Below are 25,800 nucleotides of genomic sequence, written 5' to 3'. Positions count from 1 at the left end.
CTAAAAAAGACAAAAAAATTAGCCGGGTGTGGTGGTGGGCGCCTGTAGTCCCAGCTACTCGGGAGGCTGAGGCAGGAGAATGGCGTGAACCCGGGAGGCGGAACTTGCAGTGAGCCCAGACCGCACCACTGCATTCCAGCCTGGGCCACAGAGCCAGACTCTGTCTCCAAAAAAAAAAGAAAGGCTTCTATATGGCTAAACTCTTTTAACCTTCTATGCGCTGAATGAATTCTGAATATAATAACATCTTAAGTAGGAAATAAATAAGAATCTAGCCACATGCTTAGGTGGGAAAAAAAGCAAAATATGAATCCATTATATTTACAAGTTATATACATGAAATAAATTAGATAAAAATAATATAAACTTTCAAACATTTTTTGAATTTTGTGCAGATTTTTAGTAGGTGGTTACTCTATTTAAACACAAGTACCTTGTTATTTCATGTGTATTTTTCAATTAAATAAATAATTTAAAACACATCAGGATAAATTCTTTAATAATAGTCTTTGTGGCTATAGACAGGCTTTGATTTAAATTTTACCCACAGAGAGATGAAAAACGTTGTTTAAAAGTTTTCCAGTGCCAGTTTTATTAATAAAGCACAAGAAAATATCAAATAAGGAAGTCAGGCTGGATAATTCTACTCCTTCCCTAATTTAACCTCTCCAACGCCTTCCCCACAGCATACCAATCTGATTTTGCACCTTAATTATGTCAGTCACGTAATGTAAAATTGATTTTAGAGCCTGAAGTACTTGAAAAATCATTGTTGTGACAATGTGGCTTAAAGGAATGTACATCTGTCTACTTTTAGAGATAAGGTTTATGTTATTGTTGTTTTCCTGAAAATGATTAAGGAAGAATTCTGTTGTTTCAGGGCCTGAGAACAAAACCTAGCATTTCCACAGCCTTTATGGATTGACCAGCTTGTATCAAGGTAATACACAACACATGGCTTTAACACTCAGAAAGTTGAGTCTAAGGGAGGAGATCCAAGCAGAGGCTTCTTAGCTAGGCGATAAAAGTGTGAAAACAAACCTTTGGGTTGCACGAACATCCATTCTACTGACCACTTACAACATCACACTCTGTGTCTTTTTGGTTGCTTAAAAATGCCTTTGTATTTCACTCTAGAAATCAATTATATAATAAGCTAGTACATTTTGTACTCATTTTAGTGACATATTGCTATAACAAGATACATTGGAAATTTAGTCAAAATTGTTTGCAAATGTGTTTCAACATAACCTGACTCTGTCTTGGATATACCCAAGGTCACCAAAATTCTGGGAGATCTTTGTTTAGCTAGCACAGTACAGATGGTTCAGTAAATATTCCAATGAGATGCTAGATTACTTGCTCGTTTAATTTGCATACTGCAATTATGATACTTTATCATGTGACTATTGCTAACATTATTTGAGGACATCTGGAAAATTAAAATAATTATGAATGTTAAGAAACATTATTTAAAAAAACAATGTTAATTAGTAAACCTAACTAAAGATACTCTGTTACAGGCTGCAAAGAACACATACTGTACTTCAATATGATATTACAGAACGATTAGAAGGCATGAATTTCCATTACTTGAAATAAATGGAGATTTTTATTGATAGTATAGTTCGTTTTTAGTTATGACTTTTTGAGTATCCATGTCAGCTTCAAGTACTCACCTGTAATTACTGAAATTTAAATTCTCTGCCATCTCAAAGAAAGAGAGAGATACCAAAGACAAAATAAACAATCTTAAGGATTTAACTCAGCCTCACTTGGCCTCGGCACTGTAGCACCAATAAGCAAATTGCAAAATTTAGGGACTGCAATTAATACAAAATACTCAGAAATAAGCTCTGTGGCTCTGGACAGAACAGAGCACAGTTAAAGCTTAACCTGATATTTCCTCACCCCTCTAAAAATCCATTTGTCAAAATTCCTGTGGTTTTAACCATATCACTGCTGTTCAGTTTGCTTGCTTTTGAAAATCACTGAACTGTTTCCATTCCGTGCACAAACTGCAAGACATGGAATCCATTCCAACGGCTAGTTGAACATCAATGCATGCTTCGAAGCATTTTTTTTAAATCTGTAATTTTTAAAAAGGTATCAAACACTTACGTTTAAAGCAGTAGGCATCAAATCTGCTATCAGGGGGAGGGAAGCCTGTCTGGTTCTCAAAACGATACAGGGTTCTCACCCCAAGTAGACCACCTCCACACTGGGCCCTGGCCACAGTCACAGGGTGGCGCACGCTGGCATCCGACAGCCACCCGTAATCGCACTGGTCAAAGCCGTTCCTCCACGCCGCCTGGAGTTCCCCCACTGTTGCCAGCCTGGCGTCCTGGTTTTCACACTCTTTTGCAGCCTCCTCGAAGGTGAATTTACTAGGGGCAGTAAGGTGGAACACATCACCTGGAAAAAGAAGAGGGGAAAAAAAGCCCAAAGTTTTATTATTCATTCCTTTTCTGTTGGATAAATATAGTGGGGGAGCAATTGGAGGAGCATGTAATACTTTTTCATGGCAAGGTAGCAGCTTCCGATACTTTAAAGCAGAAAACATAATGTGACTTAGCTTTGTTATAATTATGAATATATAATCATAAATAACACATACCAGAGAAGTTTTATTCTGTACGTGTGTGTGTGTGTACATTGGCCATAGAATCAGTCATTTGATAATAACATTTTATAATACATTCTTAAAAATAAAGAAATCCTTCTGAGTGATTCTTTAGATTACTATCCAGGAATTTTTGTTTGTTTGTTTGTTTGTTTTTTAAGGAAAAAGCCTGCTATGTGCTTCCTAACATTGCATGTTGGAGGGGAAACCCTTCATTGAACTGCCACCAGGGTTATTCCACTTTGTCCTAAAATCAAATAGTAATTATCCGGCTTTCCTTCTCATTTATAACTACCAACAAAAAGAATTAACGCCATTAAATAAAAAAATAAAAATAAAAATAAGAAAACCTCCAGAAATGTGAAGATGTGAAGGTCTCAGAGCGGTACGGAATTCTACTTCCTGCCTTCCGGTACCAGGAACAGGGCTGCCATGATGGTCAGGAAGGTTGTGGCCTGCACAGGAGCACCGGGCCCAGTGTGTAGGGAGGGCCTAGGTCGCCTCCCTCTCAGCCAGCCAGAGAAACTCCAGTCTCTTTGGAGAAAGCCTTTGTTTCACTTGCTCTGCGCAGAGGGAGCACTTTTTGCTAATTCTTACAAAGACACCCCAAGTGCTAGCAGGGGCTTCAACTAGGTCAAGATACTTTTTTTTTTTTTTTTTAGGAGAATCGTTTGAACCCGGGAGGCAGAGGCTGCAGTGAGCTGAGATCGCACCATTGCATGCAGCCTGGGCGACAAAGAGCGACTCCGTATCAAAAAAAAAAAAAAAAGAGAGAGAGCGAGAGAAAAGACTACCCCACTCCGCCACCTGCTCAGGCCCCAGATGGAGTCTCACCTTGTCGCCCAGGTTGGAGTGCAGTGGCACGGTCTGGGCTCATTGCAACCTACACCTCCCGGGTTTAAGAGATTCTCCTGCCTCAGCCTCCCAAGTGGCTGGGATTACAGGCGCCTGCCACCATGCCCATCTGATTTTTGTATTTTTAGTAGAGACGGGGTTTTGCCATGTTGGCCAGGCTGGTCTCGAACTCCTGAACTCCTGATTCACCCGCCTCGGCGTCCCAAAGTGGTGAGATTGGTTAAACAGATTTTTTAATTTGCTGATATAACAAGAAAAGGCTGGACAGTTGCTTTTTTTATTACCAAGTCTAATTAGCAGAGGGTATATTCATTATCATTTAACATGTTACGATGAAAGATTCTGGAAATTTTAGAGTTTGTTAAATTGGACTTTTACTTAGCTAACTAACATAACAGTTTGCTGAAATAAATTCAACACAAATTAAATTATGTTCTTCACATGTGAGCAAAAGTAACCAAAGACAGAGGCAGAATTAGAGAATACCTAAGCCCATATTGCAGGCAGGAGGAGAAATGAAAACTGAAATAGAAAGTTAAAATGTTGATAGCCCACTATTGTAGCTGAGAGTCCTATTTCCATCTCACTGAGGCTGACCTCTGATTCTATGATATATTAGACAACTGGGATCCAAAGAGCTGTCATGATTTGGATCTTCATCTGACTAAATCCAGATGTAACAAGCAATTGTTTAAAATGAATAGTGCTATTACTTTCTCTGAGTGGGCGATAGCACTATAAAACAAGAAAAATTAGTCATGGGGAAAATGGCCAAAGCACACATATCAGCTTTTCTCACTATATATCTAAAACTGCTATTGAGGAAACTAGGCCAAATTTCAGTGAGAGCTATTTGAAGAAGGGAGAGAGAAATTACTTTCACCTGACTGAAAGAAGTGGTAGAGGTGAGCGTAGCTTTTTATTCTTAATTATCTAGTCTGGCAAAGGACAATAATCTCAAATACAACAATACACTCAAAGAAAAAGCTCCCCCTCCCTGCTCTCACAGTGTCTCCCTTCCAAATAAATTTTAAAAGCATAAGGGTCACAGTGCCAGTTACATAGTATGTATTCAATAAGATTTGTTAAATGAATGGCACTTCAAGTTCTTATTAAGAAGCTAGGTCTCTTTTTCCCCCATCCTTCCTAACAGCACATTAAATAAAGCTAACTCTGCTACAAAGCTTTGGAGAGATGGCTGCTGCCTGAAACACGCATTATATCCCACCATAGACTTGGCTCAAAGCAACATGGAGAAAGGCAGAGAAATTACATCACCCTGAACAGCCTCCTTCACCTCAGAATAACACTTGCCTGAGGCCTGAAAGGGCTGCAAGTGTAAAGAAGGCAGTGTGCCAATAGTTTTCCCTGAGAGGTAGAACCCTTGGACTTGTTATTACAGCTGGAATATTAGTTGTGTTGCCTTAGTTTCCTGCATTTCCTGAGATACTCCTACCTTGAGGCAAAACTACCATTCCTCTTAAGTAAGAAGTGTGATTGGCCAACCACAGCAGGGCAAATAAATAAAATTAATTGAGTAAAACTCTGCTTCTCCAACTGCACTGTTAGTCTATCTATCGGGGAGCATCAACTTCTCCAAGAAAGACCAGACCAAAAGACTAATGAGGAAAAAATGGCAGCATGATTTCATGGGTAGCTGGTTTCCCGGTTTTAAACAGCAAACATGTTTGCGGTATTAAAAGAAAGAAAGGCTTCAGTAGGTGCTGGCCTGTTACAAAGAGAATTCTCTTATTAGTAGTAAATCAGTTCTGACCTACTTACAGAACTTTTCATGTAGAAACTCTTGTAAATCTGACTTTATATCAGAATATCAATTATTTAATTCACTTGTTTGAAGTATACGATTTTCATTTATTTGTTTGATACCCATAGAATGATCATTTTACTACTCTGATTAAATTGTTATCCCCAATGCCATTTCTTTTTCTTTCTTTCTTTCTTTCTTTTCAAAAAAGATGGAGTCTTGCTAAGTTGTCCAGGCAGGAGTGCAGTGGCTCTTCCCAGGCATGATCATAGCACACTCTGTCCTCAACTTCCTAGCCTCTGGCAATCCTTCTTGCCTCAGATTCCTGAGTAGCTGGGACTACAGGCAGGCACCACTGTGCCCAACTTATCTTTTCAATTATGTGTAGAAATTTTTCAAACTTTCCAAATAAAATTTTTATAAAACATATTGCAAGAAACATTACCACTGGGATTTTTGTAATTCCAATGAAAAAAGGAAGATTTAACCAGAATCAATTGAGTTACTTTAAGGTGAGGATTAAAAGAATTAATCTGTTAAGATAATGTGTGGTCAGTTATTTTATTCAGCAAGAATTATTGTTTTATTACAGAATGAGAAAAGGAAAAAAATTCTTAAATTATGTTCTAAAAAATAACTAATCTCAATTAACTTACAACATACATAACTTGATACTAAGTTTCTGGTGTGTCTCAACCTGTTTAAGATAGAAGCAAAGTGAGCAGACTGCGTACCCAGTCAGAATTGAAGTAGGAGACAACAAAGCAAAGTATATATGATGCCAATTGCCTCCCAGGGTTATGTCAAAAACTGCATGTGAGCAAAAAGGGGAATGAGGCAGAGCAGGGAACTCTGACGAAGGATCTAAGACAGCAATTTAAGCTGAACATAGAAAGAGCTCATTACTTAAAAAGAAGCTCATTTTGTACAAAGTAAACCAAGGTATGGCAGATAGCAACAGGCTTTCTCCTCAACAATAAATTCCAGGAATAAGTCTTTCAACCTCATATCTCACAAAAAAAATGCAGATTTTTAAGCTAAACATTGTCTATTTCCACACTGAGAAAAGAAATGAAGATGTTAACATTTTCAAAGTTTCTATTGATCTATTTTCAGTCTTTAAATCCATAGTCAGGAATTATTTATAAGTCAAATTATATGTTGTAAACTATAGCACAGTGGAATGAAACTGGATAGAAATGAAGTCTGGGCCAGTAACAGAATTGTAAATCCAGGCTTGGTCCAAAAATGAATGGTCATAGAAGGATGCCTCCAAAGATAAAATCTAATGCCTAGAGGGAAAGTCAAATCAGGAACCCAAGGAATGGACAAAAGAGAAAGCCACTGATCACAGCAAACATGGGAAATCAGGCAAATCAAATAGGCAAGTTTGGTTAGTTGCTGTTTCTCAACATGATTTAATTGGCCCAGCTGTGTAAGCTCCTACCCAGAGGGTATCGTAAAGCTACCTTTTTACCTCTGATGAGAATAATAAAAGTTCTTCCTGAGTTTTTAATCACAGTACAACCTTTAGAGTTAGACGGGGAATGCATAGCATTCAGTGAGAGAAAATGCCTATTTTGTTAGCATAGAACTAGGTTGTGTTCTCTCTCTGCTCCTGGATACTTGTACCTGAAGAATTTAATGTACTTTTAGATTTACCGGATAGTTGCTCTCCTGGAAAACAAGCACCTTTTTTGTAGTTTGACAAGAAGCCTATTAATAAGTTCCAGGGGTAGCCTCATCACAGCAGCTAAATTGATAAGACAATTATCAACATTGTAATTACAGCACAGATTTGGAACATGTTTCTAAATGTTGCCTATCTATGAGAGAATGTTTTATTTTTCTCTAATTGAAAACAGTAAATAAAATGTCAAGTGATATGGTTTGGCTGTGTCCCCACCCAAATCTCAACTTGAATTGTATCTCCCAGAATTCCCACATGTTGTAGAAGGGACCCAGGGGAAGGTAATTGAATAATGGAGGCCAGTCTTTCCTGTGCTATTCTCATGATAGTTAATAAGTCTCAAAAGATCTGATGGGTTTATCAGCGGGTTTCTGCTTTTGCTTCTTCCTCGTTTTCTCTTGCCACTGCCATGTAAGAAGTGCCTTTCACCTACCGCCAAGATTCTGAGGCCTCCCCAACCATGTGGAACTATAAGTCTAATTAAACCTCTTTTTCTTCTCAGTTTCTGGTATGTCTTTATCAGCAGTGTAAAAATGAACTAATATAGTACATTGGTACCAGTAGAGTGGGGTGTTGCTAAAAAGATACCTGAAAATGTGGAAGCAATTTTGATTGCTAAAAAGATACCTGAAAATGTGGAAGCAACAGTTTGGAGGGCTCAGAAGAAGACAGGAAAATGTGGGAAAGTTTGGAACTTCCTAGAGGCTTGTTGAATGGCTTTGCCCAAAATGCTGATAGCGATATTGACAATAAGGTCCAGGCTGAGTTGGTCTGAGATGAAGATGAGGGACTTGGGGACTAGAGGCTGTAACTCTTGTTATGTTTTAGCAAAGAGACTGGTAGCATTTTGCCCCGCCCTAGAGATTTGTGGAACTTTGAACTTGAAAAAGATGATTTAGGGTATGTGGCGGAAGAAATTTCTGAACACCAAAGCATTCAAGACATGACTTGGGTTCTGTTAAAGGCATTCAGTTTTATAAGGGAAGCAGAGCAAAAAAGTTTTGAAAAATTGCAGCCTGACTATGCAATAGAAAAGAAAAACCCATTTTCGGGGGAGAAATTCAAGCCAGCTGCAGAAATTTGCATAAGTAGCAAGGAGCCTAACGTTAATCCCCAAGACCATGGATAAAATGTCTTCAGGCCATGTCAGAGACCTTCACAGCAGCCCCTCCCATGACGAGGAAAAAGTGGTTTCATGGGCCAGGCGCAGGGTCCCCATGCTGTATGCAGATTGGGGAATTTGTGCCCTGTGCCCTAGCCACTGAAACCATGGCTGAATGGGGCCAGTGTACAGCTCAGGCTGTGGCTTCAGAGGGTGAAAGCCCCAAACCTTAGCAGCTTCCACATGGTGTTGAGCCTGTGGGTGCACAGAAGTCAAGAATTTAGGTTGTGGAACCTCCGCCTAGATTTCATAAGATGTATGGAAATGCCTAGATACCCGGGCAGAAATTTGCTGCAGGGGTGGGGCCCTCATGGAGAACCTCTGCTAGGGCAGTGCAGAAGGCAAATGTGAGGTTGGAGCCCCCAGACAAAGTCCCTAAAGGGGCACTCCCTAGTGGAACTGTGAGAAGAGGGCCACCATCTTCCAGAACCCAGAATTGCAGATCCACTGACAGCTTGCACTGTGTGCCTGGAAAAGTCGCAGACACTCAATGCTAGCCCATGAAAGTAGCCAGGAGGGAGGCTGTACCCTGCAAAGCCACAGGGGCAGAACTGCCTGAGACCATAAGAACTCACCTCTTGCATCAGCGTGACCTGGATGTGAGACCTGCAGTCAAAGGAGATCATTTTGGAGTTTTAAAATGTGACTGCCAGCCAGACTGGATTTTGGACTTGCATGGGCCCTGTAACTGCTTTGTTTTGGCCAATTTCTCTCATTTGAAATGGTTGTATTTCCCCAATACCTGTACCCCCATTGTATCTAGGACATAACTAGTTTGCTTTTGATTTTACAGACTCATAGGCAGAAGGGGCTTGCCTTGTCTCAAATGAAACTTTGGACTGTGGACTTTTGGGTTAATGCTGAAATGAGTTAAGACTTTGGAGAACTGCTGGGAAGGCATGATTGGTTTTGAAATGTGAGGACATGAGATTTGGAGAGGCCAGGGGTAGAACGATATGGTTTGGCTGTATCCCCACCCAAATCTCAACTTGAATTGTATCTCACAGAATTCCCACGTGTTGTGGGAGGGACCCAGGGGAGGTTATGGAATCATGGGGGTCGGTCTTCCCCATGCTATTCTTGTAATAGTTAATAAGTCTCACGAGATCTAATGGGTTTATCAGGGGTTTCTGCTTTTACTTCTTCCTCATTTTTTCTTGCTGCCACCATGTAAGAAGTGTCTTTCACCTCCCACCGTGATTCTGAGGCCTCCCCAGCCACGTGGAACTGTAAGTCCAATTAAACCTCTTTTTCTTCCCAGTCTTGGGTATGTCTTTATCAGCAGCATGAAAATGGACTAATACACCAGGAAATATGCCAAATATATTTTATATAAACAAAGTGATGTATTATCTAAGATGTCAGGTTTAAAGTAAGCTAAATTGTTATAATAAGAATTCATCAGGCTGAGCGCAGTGGCTCATGCCTGTAATCCTAGCACTTTGGGAGGACAAGGTGGGTGGATAATCTGAGGTCAGGAGTTCGAGGCCAGACTGGACAGCACAGTGAAACCCTGTCTCTACTAAAAATACAAAAATTAGCCAGGCATTGTGGTGCATGCCTGTAATCCCAGTTACTGGGGGGCTGAGGCAGGAAGATTGCTCGAACCCAGGAGGCAGAGGTTGCAGTGAGCTGAGATTGTGCCACTGAACTATAGCCTGGGCAACAGAGAGAGACTCCATCTCAAAAAAAAAAAAAAAAATTCATTGAGATATATACATATATATTCAGATTAGTGTATGTATAAAATATGATATATAACAGAGTCTTTCATGCATAGGATAATTTGCATATTCATATGGAAAGCATATGCAGTATCTTAAGCCATAGTTTTCCAAAATTTCAAATTAAATACATATAGCTTTGACATATTCCTGTTATTTCAACTTTCCAGGGATGCCCTAGAAGAAACTGGGAGACATGTTGTAAGACTTTAATATCTGATGACATTCCACAAACTAAAGTTATCTTAATTGTGGGAATTAACATCAGAAATTAAGAGAAAAAAATACTCTAATTTGACCAATAGCTGCTACAAGACTCCCTAGAAAGTGGACCATGTATATTTTTTTTCACAATTCTGTTTGCTAAGTGGAAAAGTTGCTTCTTGACTGACTCAAACATGACACATACTGAAATGGCAAGCAATGATGAAAACAAACCAAAACATTAAAAATGACCCAAAGTGTTCAAAAGCTAGTTTATACTCAGGAGTCACTCGACAATATGATTAAAGAGCCTGAGTCTAGAGTAAAACCGGGATAGGATCTTTCTCCCCCACTGACAATTCTTGCAATCACCAAGGTGAAAGGAGGACTTAATCACAGATAATTACACAGTTCTTTACTGGACTGCAGCAGATGGGCTGCTCTCTGTGGTAGTCAAAGCTGAGGTCTCACCAGTTTTCTAGTAGAGTATATTTGCTGGGTGATATGATACATGATTATGTTTCTTCTGTTCATTGGTGCTTATAGCTCTACTATACTGTACTATTTGGTCTGAAAATCAGTTCTTATAGACTAATTTATAATTTCCTTTTGGAAATTTGGGACCAGAACACCCTGGTTTTTTGGTTTTTTGTTTTGTTGTTGTTGTTGTTGTTGTTGTTGTTTTACTATAAAAGTTCAAGATTTGTAAATGTTTTCACATTTCCTTGCTATCTGGGTCAGAATGGTATATAAGCAATAAATGGATGCAAAAGTAAATGGGATGAGTAAGCGGGAAGTAGTTACATGAAATGAGCTTCTAAATACCCATATGATAAAATCGTTAACAGAATATATCAAGTATCAAGGTAATATCAACAATTCAACAAAATGATTAGCTTTGAAGTGTTGGACTTTTAAGCTTTTTCAACACTTTCTTTTTCTTCTCTGTGTCTCTCTCTCTATCTCTCTATCTCTCTCTCTGTTGTATTTTGGTCTGTATTGATAAACATAAGATCAAAGCAGCAAAAACTAATGCTTATTATCCACTGAATCACAAAGTCCATCAGCTTCACATGGATTGGTTAACAGCTAATATATACTGCTATATAGTCTTATATAGGGCTAACATTTGTAGATAATTTAAAAGCAAGTCAATTTCCTCTAAGATTTGATTATTTAACCTGCACAAAGGCCAATCTGCTGTTAACTGAGACAAGAAAACTCTAGGGCTGCCAAAGTAACTTCATTTTAGACCCCATAGTTAGTGTTAGGCTGGTATGTTTCTAATTTGGGAGTAATGAGACTAGAAAGCTAGGAGGGCCCCCTCCAAATTTCTCCCTTGTATTAGGCTAAAGTAGAGCATAATGTGGCTTAAAGCATAGTCTTTGAGTTTTAAAAATGTTAACCTGTAATTAATTATTAGAGTATTATCCATAGTCTGCTATGATAGTCAGTTAATATTCTCTAAATCAGATTGTATTCATTTGAAAATGAATCTGCATATTTGCAAATGTGCTATTACACAAGATCTTACCTATGTCAATTTGAAGAAGTTAAAGATGCAGGAAGCCCCAACTAAAATGTAAACACATTTGTACGGTTTTCAGAATGTCTGGACTCATTCCTTCCCATTGACAGAGCAGTAGGTTTTAATTAGAGTGAGAAAGAGGTTCTAAAAATTTCTGGGTTTCTGAGTCTTCAAAATATACAAAAGATTGAACGTGTTATTTGGTTTGACAGGCACAGAATGACCTCAGGTCAACACAGGAGGATCAGCCTAGTTTGGGTTTTTTTGGCTTTTCACAGCTGGGAGGTAAATGGCGACTGTATTTCCAAAGAAGTTCTTTTGATTCAGAACTCCAGGAGACCCTGACATCAAAACTCCAGGAGACCCTGACATCAAAACCTTAAAGCAAATGACTGTCACATGCTTCCAGGAGTTTATGTCAAGACCATTCTACTTATGTAAAGTAAATGAAAGAGAGTGTATAAAGAAAATCCTAAGGAATCCACTAAAAAACAATTAGAACTAAGAGGCAAGTTCAGCAAGGTTGCAAGATACAAGACCAATATATAAAAATCAATTGCATTTCTATACACTTGTAATAAACAATCAAAAAATGAAATTAAGAAAATTACATTTGCATTTGCATCAAAATAGTAAAATATGTACAAGTAAATTTAACAAAAGAACTGCAAAACTTATACTCTGCAAAGAACAAAATATTGTTAAATAAAATGAAAGAATATCTTTAAAAAAGTGAAAGATATCTGAGGTTCACAGATCAGAAGCCATAATATTGCTAAGAGGGCAATATACCCCAAGTTGATATAGAGATGCATTGCAATCTATATCAGAATCCTAGCTGGCTTCTTTGCAGAAATTGACAAGCCAATTTTAAAATTCATGTGGGAACTCAAGAAATCCAGAATACTAAAACAATTTTGAAAAAGAAGAACACAGTTGGAGGCCTCACACTTTCCAATTTCAAAATTTACTACAAAGCAATTGTGATAAAGACATTGTGGTACTGGCATAAAGATAGACATACAGATCAATGGAATATAATTGAGAGTCTAGAAATAAACCCATCTACCTATGGTCAATTGATTTTCAACCGGGTGCCAAGGTCATTAAATGGAGAAATAATTATCTTTTCAACAAATGGTGCTGGGACCACATCCAAAAGAATGAATTTGGACTCCAACCTCACACCATATACAAAAGCTAACTCCAAATGGATCAAAATAAAAGCAAAAGAGTTAAAACTTAAAAATCTCTTAGAATAAAACACAGAGATAAATCTTCATGACTGGAGATTTGGGAATGTTTTCTTAGATATGACACCAAAAGCACAGAAATTTTTAAAATAGACAAATTGGACTTTTCATCTAAATTAAACACTTTTGTGCTTCAAAGGGCCTTATCAAGAAAGTAAAAAGACAACTCACTGAATCGGAAAAACTATTTGTTAATCATTTGCATGAGAAGACATGCAAATCTAGAATATACAAAGAGCACTCACAATTTAATAATAAAAAAACAACACAATTATAAGTGGGCAAAGTTTCAGAGTTGACATTTCTACCAAGAAGATTGATAAATAACTAGCAAGCACATAAAAAGATGTTGGAGCTCATTAGCCATCAGAGATACAATTAAAAACCACAGAGATACTACTTTACACTCATTAGGATGGCTACACAAAAGGTCAAATAATAGCAAGTGTTGACAAGACTGTGGAGGAATCAGGACCCTAATATACTGCTGATGAGAATGTAAAACGGTACAACCACATTGAAAAACAGCCTAGAATTTCCTCAAAAAGTTAATAGTAGAGTTACCATTTGACCCAGCAATCCCAATCATTGTAATCCTATCTGTAATGCAATCATTGCTCAAATAAGAATTATGATTTTTTCTGATGAGATATCAGAGATTTGGGGGAGCTTTGAGGGTACTTTTTATCTTCTTGGCTTGCAAGACTGTCTGCTGCTCTACTGGGGAATCTTTGGTGGTCCTGTGAGTTTATGGCAGTAGAAGAAGAAAAAAAGGCATATCCAATCACTTAACCTGTCTGTGCCTCAGTTTCCTTGCAGGCAAAGGTGAGATTTCTTTTAAAAAGTTCCTGACAAAGAGTTCATAAGATTTAAGTTAAATAATACTCCAACCATACAGTAGATGTTTTCCTTCCTCATTCTACTCATGAAGCTACCTCACAGTCAATCTTACTGAAGTCACTATACTGAATAAGGACATCATCTTCCAGAGGTGCTCCCCCCATGCTGTGCTTAATTGCTTTCCTCTTTGGCTCTTAGGTAGACTGTTCAAACACTGTACACAGAAGCAACTCCAAGGAAGGTGTGTTAATCTCCAAAGTCTATATAGGAAGCTACAGAGCATAAAAAGTTTTCAGCATCTTCTAGGCCCAACTGCAACAAATGTGAAGAGATTCTGAAATAAAGAATCACTATTTTAACCATCAGCTGTATCATAGCATGCAAGAGGCTCTTCAAGCTGATATGTGGCTTTTTAACTGAATAAACCCAGTAAGGACACAAATCACTAATTCTTAAATAACCTCCATCAGTGAAGTATTCTGTGGATTACATACTGTAAATCTCATTAAAATTAACAGGCAATCTGAGAATCTATAGGAAAGAAATTACACAATTTTCAGATTTGATATCTGATTTTGGTTCAACCAAAACCTCTAAAAAGCTAGAACTAACCCTGCTCTAAGACCTACTTGATGATGTTTATCTAAATGCTTAGATTTTCATATCTAAAGGAGCTCATAAAGTAACGAAAATGCAAAAGTTGTTTTTGGTTCTAGGTGAGTCACAAGAATGATATGGAGGCATTAGGTAAGTCACAGAGGTGACAAAGCCATCCTGGACTTTGACATCAGGAAACAGTAAAAATAATAACCTATAACTGATGAATAGGTATTAATACAAGAAAAGCAATCCCAGAGAGGACAATTTGCTGGGAAGGAATGGAAGGCAAGGAAAATAAATTATCATGAGAGGCCAGAAAAGAGTGTCTCTGGGAAGCAGTAATTTCTAAGAGACATCAAAGAAAAGAGTGAGAGGAGAACTACAAAGAGGAAAAAATAGTATCATGGTGATTAAATAATGGTCAAAAGTAGATCTTTCTGAATTTGGTAAATAAAGCAAAGCATTTTTTCAAGTGTTATAGATAAATGGCAAGGTGGGGGTAGAAGGCAGTTTCCAGAAGGGACAAAGATTGGAAAAATACTGCAATCCACCAACTATTTGTTGGATAACTATTATGTGTCTGTGATTGGAACAGGCTCTTGATTGCAGTTGGGAAAGATATAGAAGTTTACGGTCTTATCTCTACTAGAGCTTACAATAATTTTGCTGAAATAAAACAAACATATAACATTTTATATTTTATGAACACAAAGAAACCAGAAAGCAATTAAGCAATAAATCACATGGAATTAACTCTAAGTAAAGTAGAAGTTCAGAGTCAAGAAATTTCAGTGTGAGCTGCAATAGCCAAAAGGGGGATCCTGGAAGCAGTAAGTCTTCAAGCACAGGCAAAATCACAATGTTGAAGGGATGACGGGTGTGTGTTCCCTGAGAGGAACAGAGCAGACTTGCAAGCAGGAGCAAGCAAAGAGTCTGTGAAGGGCAAGATGCACGTGTGTGGGGTCACACTAAAGAGTGTGGGAACCAAGGATGAATAGATTGCAGTAGAGCAGGTCTAGGCTTTGAAGACCAGGCAGAGTATATGCTTGTGGATGAAGCCAACAAAACCAACGCACAAAGTTAAGTAGGAGAATTACATGGCAATGATGTTTAAGTGTTTTGATGGTAGTAAAACAGATCCCCCAAAGTATTCTTAAAGTGATGGGGACTATATGTGACAACCAAAACCAAAAATGAAACTCAAAAGTGATTCACAAACTAGAAATATGGGTATGAAATTCAGAAGAGAATTCGGTGGCTAAACATGCAAAACTAGAAATTAACATCTTCATTGTTCACTTATTAGTTCTTTTGGTATTCTTTCATGCCCCATATGTCCCACAAGACTTTTGGCTTACAATTTATGTATAAGAGAACAAAAATGAAATTAAACAAACTAATAAGAAAATTAAAGCAATAAAAAAATCAGGAAGCTGGTAGGATACTGATGGAGCCTGGAGAAGTGTGAAACTATCCAGAAAGCAATTGTAAAGTAAGGTGAGTAGGGAGGCATTAATGGTTTAGAAGTTAATTCATTAATTCACTCATTTATTCAGCTCTACCTATGGAGCACCTACTATATGCTAAGGAAATATTGGGCATACAAAAATGAACTCGTATGTTTCCTTCTTTCCCCAAACCCACAGTTTAGTAGGAGAGAAAGAAGTATAAGCAAATATTTGCAAGAGGGTAATTATAGTCATACATTCAAGGTTCAGAGATGATAAAGATGAGAAGAATCAACCAGGTCTTCAGGAGGGAATATGAGATGAAAGAGAGTGCCCACAGTATAGGCCTGTCAAAGTGCTGCGAAGTTTGTGTAAAAAACCAGGGAATTGGAATAGTAGGGTAGTAGTTAACCCAGGTGAAGTAAATACCAAAAGGCGGGGCTATATAGAAAATGCAGGCCATAAGAGGATAGGCCTATGTCATGAGGGAAAGAAGCTCCTGAACCAACCATTTGTCAGGTTTAGAGACAAGACTGGAAGTATTGACTCATTTGCAAGGAAACTAAGTGGGTCAACAGTGAAAGAAGGTAGTAGGACCTCATCTGCAATCCTCCAATTTATCTGCGGGGTAAATTAAATGCCTAAAAAAGAAACTTATTTTTTAAAGTACCTGCTACCATCAGGAAACCAAATAAATAGCCAGTCTATTAATTTCATTCTTAAATAATTCCGATCCTTTACCTAATTTCTTGAGCCATTTAATCATCTCAACTCTACCTTAAAACCCTCCCAATGTTTTCCAAATCTGTCTTACTGGGAAACAAAGATTAAAATTCCTAATAAGGATTATTTTGTGGATCTTAATTTCTAGATTCCCACTTAAAAATTTTAATTCCATTAATTTCTTAATAATAGCATTCTATTACTGATTGAATCATGTCTAATAAGCCGTCATAATTTCCAGACCATTTCTAAGAACACAAGCTGATATTTAAATGTTTACTAGTGAATATAGCTAATGTAATTACTCTTTAACACTTAATAGGTTATTTTGAAAAGCAGAATTAAGTATTCATTGAATATACATAACTGTTATAATCACCACCTTAGGAAAAGAACTCTACTAGATTTTTCTCCCAAAACTGGCAGGATTTAATTTAGTGCAATTATTTAAATTTTATAGAGAAACACATGTGTCAGGAAAATATGACATTATAAAACAAGAAAGAGAAAAAACAGGTCAACATTCTGTCAACTATATATCTCTCACAATAAATAATTAAATTAAAACAGAAAATTAATTGCCTTTTTGAGCAAGGTTTCATTTTATACTTAATTGGCTTTTTCATCAGACCATCTGGGATATACGGCTTCTGATCTAAATTAATTGCACCTCGGTTCATAACTCCTGTGTGTGTGTGTTCCATCACATGCAATCTGAGTACATCAAATCTTTTACTGTCCCCACCATTTCTCATACACACACACTTGGCTCCCGCAAATACAATAAAATATAGGTGGGAATTATTTGACTCATGAATTTAGCAATGCCTCTTACAAGGAATCTTGACTCACCTTCAAATAATCTTTTATCAACATGGTAATTGAAGTACCAGATGTAATTTTTTATAGTAAACTTTCCACAAGAATTTTGTATTAATTCACAGATTAGCCAATGGTCTTTACTTCAATAGGGAAGACATATACTTCAGTTAAGAAATGAAAGAAGCCTTACAAGAATGATTTTGTGATCTTCCTCTTACCTCATCAGCCATAAAAGTTACCTTTTACCCCCATTCCTGCTCACTTTCAAGCCAAGAAAGAAAAGAGCAGTGTCCAAAGATTTGATACTTAGTCCAAGAGTCAATAAACAAGGAGGAAAAAAATGTCAGGAACAATGTTATTGTAAACATGCTGAATATCCTCCAGATTTGTCAAGTTTCTTTTATGAAACAAATAAATGCCTTGTTACTTTGCTGACACAAATTTCAGCCAGTGCTTGAATTAATATTTGAACTGAGTCTCTTATATTTCTCTTCCAGTTTTTACATATTAAAACAAAAAGATTAAAATTCTGTTGATAAGACCCTAAACAAAGTTATGCTATATTCCACATTACAAGTTTTCAGTTACCAAATATGTAGATTTATCCAAAATAACTTTATAAAATACAGTTTGGTTACATTGGGACATCAACTGGTTTCCTTAGAAGTGACTGTGTTTATGGAACTGGGAGAGGATGTCTGTAAGACTAGTAAGTCCTTCGTCAGGGGAGATATACATTCATCCTCAGAGCTCCTCTTCTGACAGGGTCCAGTTCCTGAACACTGGTTATGATACTATGAGCAGATTGTGGGGAGCCATCATTCAATGAAGACAGTGTGACTAGGAAATCCCTGGAAGGACTCCCACCACCAAGACTTGTCAAAAGTTCTTCAAACAGTACTTGCAGAGGCCCTGAAATTTCTGGGACTTCTATAAAATCCCTCTCTGGGCTTGAAAAAATAATTTTGAATTTGGGCAGTCTATAGCCTTAGAGAGCTAAGAGCTGATAGTACCTCTATCAGAGTAAACCGAAAAACATATACACGGGGGTTCTCTAGTGCTCTCTGGCTGGTGGCTTCATGGGTACATAAGCCTGTCTTCCCACCAAGGGATCTGGCTTGGGATGCTTATTCATATTTGAATCAGGCCATGAAAGCCCACCATTTAAATAATATTTGGTAAAGATCTTTCAGGCTAATTAGATCTTACATATACTTTTGCAAAAGCTACCTCTGGATCATTTCTAGTATTACCAGCATTTCAGATATTGTTTATAACTATCACCCTTGCAGATACTACACTAAGTTAAAACAATAGTGATACAAATTCCCACCTTACCAAAATAGCAGCAGCCCAATTTATTTCCTAGATTATTTAATCAGATTCTCCTACCAACCATCTTCTATTATATTTTTTTAAGTCAATTAAAATAAAGGCAAGAGAAAAGCTCTAGTTTTATATATTTCAACCATAGCTTGGATGTTATATTTTCCCTTTTCCTATATACAAAAATAAAATTTGCTCACATCTGCACTTTTGGTTTAGAAAATACATCTGGCAATCTTCAGTGATAGTGAAAATAAGAATGCTAAGATACTAGAGAACTATACCTAAGCACCCTTTTTGAAAGCAGGCCTTCTGATGCAAATTTAGTCAAGACATTAGGAAAATATCAGCTGCTTATATTCTAGCTTTCAGGCTCTAAGGTTGCTTATTCAATTCACAGAATCAGGGAATCACAGAAATTTAAGGTTGAAAGAGGCCACAGAAATTATCTAGTCCAGCCTCCTCATTTTAAACATAAGAAAATTCAGATCATTCTTTTTATGTGCACCTAGTCAAAATTAAAAGTATAATTTAATTTAACACTATTATCTATACCTTTAGGATTCCAATAATAGCTGTTAATACAAATGAAAATAAAAAGTTGTAGAAACTTCTATTCCATGTGCCTTTATTTTATTTATTTACGTATTTGTTGAGACAAGGTCTCACTCTGTCACCCAGGCTGGAGTGCAGTGGCATAATCTCAGCTCTCTATAGCCTCCATCTCCTGGCTCGAGTAAGCCTCCTACCTCAGCCTTCCTGTCCCCCACCCACTTCTTCCACTCCCTGAGTAACTGTGACTACAGGCACATGCCACCACACCTAGCTAAGTTTTGGTATTTTGTAGAGACATGGTTTCACCATGTTACCCAGGCTGGTCTCAAACTCCTGAACTCAAGCTGTCTTCCCACCTAGCCCTCCCAAAGTGCTGGGATTACAGGTGTGAGCCACTATGCCCGCCCTCCTGCGCCTTTATAATAAAGCTGCACCATGCTCTTTAGATAATGTCAGTACTATTGAACTCAAATTTGTCTCTAAGAATCTAACTCAGGCAACGGAGAAATGACAGTGCCAAAATCAGACTGTAAGCAACTTAAAAGGAAGAGCTATATCTTAACTGACTCCATATCTCTAACAACTAGCAGAGTACCTATAAAAATCACAGTAAGTGATTTTTTATGTGTTAACTGGTTTAATGTATTGATTGGTTGAATGAAGGATTGCTCTGAATATTAGTGTAACAAAATAAACAGGAAGTGAAACTTGAAAATTCCTGCTGGGCTAGTTTACAGAGTTATTTAGTTAGCTCTGGGGTGTTTATCAGTACTTGGATTCACCGTGGATTGTCTTTACACGATTTTTATCTTATGCTCTCACCAGAATAGGTACCACCCTTACAGCTTTCTATTCTCAATGCTCTAAAAGTGTATTGGAAACAGTCCAAGAGCAGCATGACTGTAAGAAAACCTGCCATTAACTGAAGACATTTCTAACCTGCATAACCATTTACACACTCCTCCTTCCCTTTCCACTTTAATTTCGGCTTATTTTACCACAAAATCATACAGTCGTATAAACAAAATGCCACCGTTTGGAATCCAAACAAGCACGAAGAACTGCTCTATTCCAATGCACTTCTGGTCTTCCCTCAGTTTTCTCAGTTCATACAAAGACACGGAAACTCAAACATCTTACCATCCAGATGATCCACATAGCAATACACATCGTAAGTTTCCTGGGGAGAACGGAATCCATAGGTCCTAACTCCTGCCTTTCCCATCATATCTCCATAACAGCCTACTCGGGGAGCCCGGATGGGATATCTGGGGAAATAAATGACTAGTTAGTGGCACTTTCTTCTCACTCTCAAGTTAATAATGAAGGCCTGTGGCCCCCAGACGTCTTACCTGACAGTCTGGTCAGCCAGCCAGCCTGCGTCACACTGCTCAAATCCATCTTCATAGGCGGCAAAGAGCTGCTCTGGAGTTGCTATGACCGCCCCAATGTCCAAACAAGCCTTCTGAGCAGCCTCAAAATTCAGTGTGTACCTGCTGGTTGATGCCCTGTAGTGAAACACAACCCCTGCAAAGACAACAGCAAACAATTGCCAGCCTGTTCAAATCTCCCACTGCACTGTGCAAAATTTCTCATTGGAGCAATGTATAAACTTAGTTGGATACATAGTCATAATATCATAATAATCATTTACTTTTACTTTATGCAGCATTATGCAAAATCATGTTGATTTGAGGCACTCCAAAAACGCCATTCATCTAGACATCCCATTCTGCTGCATCAGAACATTTCCTAGCAGATCTCCTAGATCCAAGAAAGAGATTTAAGTCACTGAATCCCAATAGTTGTCCTGATTGCAGGCAGTATTCAGTCTATCATGGGAACACCAGATACCTAAAGGGAGTAGATTCTGCAGAAGATACAAAGACCTAAGGGGACCACAAGATCAACTTTTACTTCAGGACTTTATCCAGGGTCAACCCAATGTTTATGCATGAAACACTCACCTGTCTCATAAAAATATTCACTAACACCACTTCCTCCAAATATAAAACACTGAGATATTTACCTTCAGAGACGATGTACCAGAGTGGGAAAGGCACTGGACTATTTATGAGTGAGAAGACTTGTTCCAATCCCTAATTTGCTCCTTACTTTTATACAAGTCAGTTTCTCTGAGCGTTAATTTCCTGTCCCATAAGGTGGAACTAAAAATATGTATGTTACTTGATTGGTGTGAAGGTCAAATTAGGTAAAGGATTTTCAAATGTTGAGTAGACCACCATGTATCATTCAAATGTTTATCATATTCTTTACCTGACCAGCATAATGTAGGGTCTCTGCTATGACAGATAACACGTATATTTTTTATCCAAAGAAAGCCTGAAATAAATTATCAAATTCTTCCTAGTAGAAGCTCCTGATACTTGCCTCAAATTTCACTTTGTTGTATTTTAGGGGTTGTATAAACTAGTGGTTCTGAATTGTGCTCCAGGGCTCAAGAAATTTTCAAAGGGATGAGGATAGAGCAAGCAAGGGGGTGGAGCTCTGGATCCTCTCTTCCCATGTCAACAAGAGTCTCTCCATTTTTAGCTGGAGTAAATATGATGACTCATTTCTGCAAGATATCAAAGTGGATTGAACTAATGTGCCAGAGAAGTCACTGAAAAATAGAAACTGAGGCAACCAGATCTTATGAATGAGATTTTATTGAGAGTCATCCCACTTAAGAACACTTTTTGTTGTTGTTATTTGGAATAAACTGTGGTTTCCAAGATACATGCCACTCTTCTTATCCCTAGTAATTTCCTGGGATTGACAACAGTTTATCTTCTGCAGCCTGACTTCTAGCTATAAGACTGTCTCCCACGTGTTCATCCTTCTGTCATCAGATCGTCTCTGTCTTCCAAGTTATATTACTACAGTAATATAACTACAGGGGAAAAGACTACCCATCTCATAGATAAGTACCTCAGATCAGTGCCAACACAAAAAGATCTGCACAGGCAATAAGTAGATGCAATGACAACTAGCATTCATTTTCTCATTTCTAATATTTTATGACTCAAAAAGGAGATTTTGCCAAAAAAATAAATAAATAAATAATCAAATGGCAATTTGTACCTTCATAGAACCTCTCTAAAATTGCCAGGAAATACATATGGTGCTATCTGGTGAATATAAGAAATAGCTTAAAATGATCTCTAAGGCTTAAGCAAGAATTTGAATAGATTTAGATTAGTTTAATGTTGATCAAAGCCTCAAATAGTCTTCTTGGTAATTAAAAATCTTCCATGTGCACTGAAGATTGGCAGTAAAGGGGCACAAAGAGGCCTCCTCGACCAAGGCAGGGAACTTCAATCTGTATAAGTATCTGCAGTTGCTGGAATAATTTGAAGACCCCATGGAGCTAAGGAGATTAAGTGGAGGATTTTCATTGTTTCAGAGGGGCAAGGGGCAAATCCATTGCTAATTCTTTAATGATGAAAAATTGTAAGAAGTTGTTAAACTTCTTTGGGGATTTTCAAAAGTGATATGTAAACAGAAGAGCGCGAGAGAGAGAAATCACAGTAGTGAGGCTAACGAAAATAAATGATAAAAAGGTTAGAAGAACCCAGGATACTTAGTGGATGCCTAGACAACATAAAAATAGATTTATAGAAGGAAGCAATAGAATTTGAATATAAAAGGGTATTCAGAAAGTTAATGTGTTGCATCTGAAATTCAAAGTATTTCCTTTTGGCTACACAAGAAAGACTTTTAATAAAACCCTTTGTATATATTTCTGAAAGGTAAATATTTTATAGGGAAATGGAGGATTGGAAGAAAATCTGTTCCATCATGTCTGGGTATTAGAATTTTGCTTAATAACTTGCCAAAATATTACGCTTCCAAGAGCTACAGCATTATGTGTGTACCCAATTAAAGCAATTTTTCTTTGCTTTGTCTCCCAACTTAAATTCAAATGACATATAAACCACCCCTGAAAAGAGGGTGAAACTAAAATGTCTCACTGCAATACTTAATGGATAACAACTAGGATATTAATCTTAAAAAATATACTAAATTTCTGTTTGATCAAGTTCAAATATTTATTAAGTCTTGGTCTTTTTAAGACTCTGATATGTACCATGGTTTTTATTAAATACCTTATTTCTTCAATGTAAGTTATGATAGAATTTCTTAAAAGGAAACTCAAATAGTTTAATAATCATATTAAGAGAGAAAAAAGGGGGAAAGGGTTTTCATGTATATATGTATATGTATGTGTGTATATGTATGTACATGTGCATACACACATATGTAATAATTTTTTAAATGTAGATTTGCCTTTAGAGTCTTGAAAAAGAATCACTGATAAGACTCAACACTGAAGTAATGATTATTAAATTATGTGTTATGCCTTGAGGTATTCGTTATTTTCAGTAAACAATACTTTCCTTCATGGAATCAATGAAGCGGTTGCCAAAAACGCACCTGCCTTGACCTTTGAGTGAATACCAGTTCATTTTTGGTGAAAGACATGGACTATTGAATTGATGGGTGTTTTTCCACTCGTCCAAACCCCAAACAACAGTTACTTCTCAGTGCTGTTTCACAATGCTTCTGAACCAGGTGTCATGTTACACTACCTTCTTGCAGATACTAAAAGCCTTACCATCCACAGCCAGTGACACCGTGTCTTGCGTGTCATCAATCCCGTACATGACGTCACAGCGGTAGAGGCCCGCATCACTTGCCAGCAGCTTGACCACGGTGAGGGAGGCATCGCCCACGGCCTCGGGATGTGTGGGCACAGACACTCTCCCTTTGTAGTCCTGACCAATCTTGATATTTCCATTTTGGGCCACAAGGACAGTAGTCTCTTTCAAATCTTTTCCATTTTTGTCCACTTCAATCTTAGACCATTTGATGCGGAGAAATTCACTGGTGTTGTAACTGGGTGGCAAAGTAGGCATGGTGGAAAAATGACAAGGTAGGCTGACTTTTCCAGAGAGGGAGCCCCTCACAGGTGGGCTTTTTCCCACTTTGACTAGAGGAAAGAGAAAATACCAAATTAACAATCTTAAAAAACCCAAACTGAATCTATTCAATATGTGAATGAATAAGCAGCCCTTATAATAGTTTGGTTACATCTTCAACATGTGAAATAATTAGAATGACTTTATAGAAAGAGAATAGCATACAATTTCAATGATGTTTTACAACAACAGGGATTAATAATGCTCATTTCTATGTATGTCGCATCATTCATTTAAAAATATTTTTAATTTAGTGTTTAACATGAACAAAATAAGTGATAAAATAAGGCAAGCATAAGAGATCAAGCAATTAAGGGCAATGAAGGGCAGACTAGAATCCGTAGGGCAGGTTTAAATGACTGGACCAACATTAAGAAGAGCAGCTGAAAGATGAAAATTATGTCTACAGGTCAAAAGACAAAAAATGTTTGTTACGATAACTGCCACATTACCTTAGAGGAAATGAAAACAAAATTCAAAGATGAAGTGAAAATAAAAAGTGCTTCATAGGACTGGAACCAGGGAAAGTCTAACATTGGAAGGATGCTCTTTGGTCCTGTGTTGGAACCAAAGGCTTTCATAATTATAACAAATCCAGCTACCATCACTTTGCAGTGAGACATTACCTTCAATTATACAGTGGGGAAAGGTTGGTTTCTGTTCACCTAACCCTCCTAAAATATTTATCTGCAGAATGTCCTTCTCTTTAAACTCTTAAACTTTTAATGATAAACAATATATTGACTACAGTTTAACACCATTACATTCAAAATAAATGTTCTTTCACTCTTAGAGGAATCCATCCCTTTCTCTCCCACTCTCCTCTCTATCTTCCAGCCTCTATTAATTCAGCTAGACAATATGTTAGTAATAATGGAAGTTGTTGATAATGCACAAACAATGCTCACTTCATGAAAATATGGTCAACAAGTTAATAGTAGCCTCTAGATTAAATTAAATAATTATTTTTAACCAATGAAATGATGTATATCTAACACTCTGCTAGTGGTCAAACATATCGGAAACACACATCTCAACATGGGCCACTCTCAATGTAAACACTGTGGATTCTCAATGTAAACACAGCTGGAGAAAAGCATTTTGAAAATTGCAAGAAGATACTATGGAGATATTATACCCTTTAAGAAAAAAAAATTCTGTTGCTAAAGATTAAAATTTTAACCTAAAAAAGATTGGCCTATGAAATATTTCATGTGATGCAAATAAATCCAAAATAATTAATATAGTATCATATTTAATGTACTTACAATATAAATCATTAATTTATTTCAAATGTATAATAACCATTGTTATCATGCAGTTATTATTTTATTAATCTACATATAGCTTATCCAAAGCAGACTTAAGGCACTTAATGAAATTAAATAAAAACAAAGTGAAGTGTGCTATTAGCTGTAGTAAATTATCCTTTGAAATATTGCTAAAACTATTAGCATTTTGGAATATAATTACAAGAGGATAATTCCACTTTTAATGGCCTCCTTGGCTTACAAAGTAAATTTTCTAACTTAGCTCAACTATAAAGTAAAACTGGTCCAATTCCTTACTAAGGATGCTCCACTGAGAGGAAGGATAAACTCCCAGATGGCTGCTGAGAGACCTGAGTCAGAACACATGTCTCCTGACACCTAATCAAGGAATCTTTTAGCTCTGGTGTGCTTCCTCTGCCCCTAAATTAA

At 37.3% G+C, this 25,800-nt stretch overlaps 1 protein-coding gene across 4 annotated transcripts in view; it reads right to left on the bottom strand.

Moving 5' to 3' along the window:
* VCAN (versican) overlaps window positions 1-25,800 on the bottom strand; it is a 110,514-nt gene that overhangs the window by 67,938 nt on the left and 16,776 nt on the right. For all 4 annotated transcript variants that reach the window (XM_011944220.1, XM_011944222.1, XM_011944221.1 and 1 more), the window contains exons 3-6: window positions 23,737-24,111; window positions 20,471-20,645; window positions 20,259-20,386; window positions 2,122-2,415 (exon numbers count right to left, since the gene is read on the bottom strand). In XM_011944220.1, the coding sequence (XP_011799610.1) occupies window positions 2,122-2,415; window positions 20,259-20,386; window positions 20,471-20,645; window positions 23,737-24,111 (972 nt within the window). The remainder of the gene's footprint in view (window positions 1-2,121; window positions 2,416-20,258; window positions 20,387-20,470; window positions 20,646-23,736; window positions 24,112-25,800) is intronic.

Source organism: Colobus angolensis, unplaced genomic scaffold (assembly GCF_000951035.1).
Source record: "Colobus angolensis palliatus isolate OR3802 unplaced genomic scaffold, Cang.pa_1.0 Scaffold23, whole genome shotgun sequence".
In the NCBI taxonomy this organism is placed as follows: domain Eukaryota; kingdom Metazoa; phylum Chordata; class Mammalia; order Primates; family Cercopithecidae; genus Colobus; species Colobus angolensis.
The sequence above is the reverse complement of the archived record's forward strand: the minus strand, read 5'-3'. Positions and strand labels throughout refer to the sequence as shown.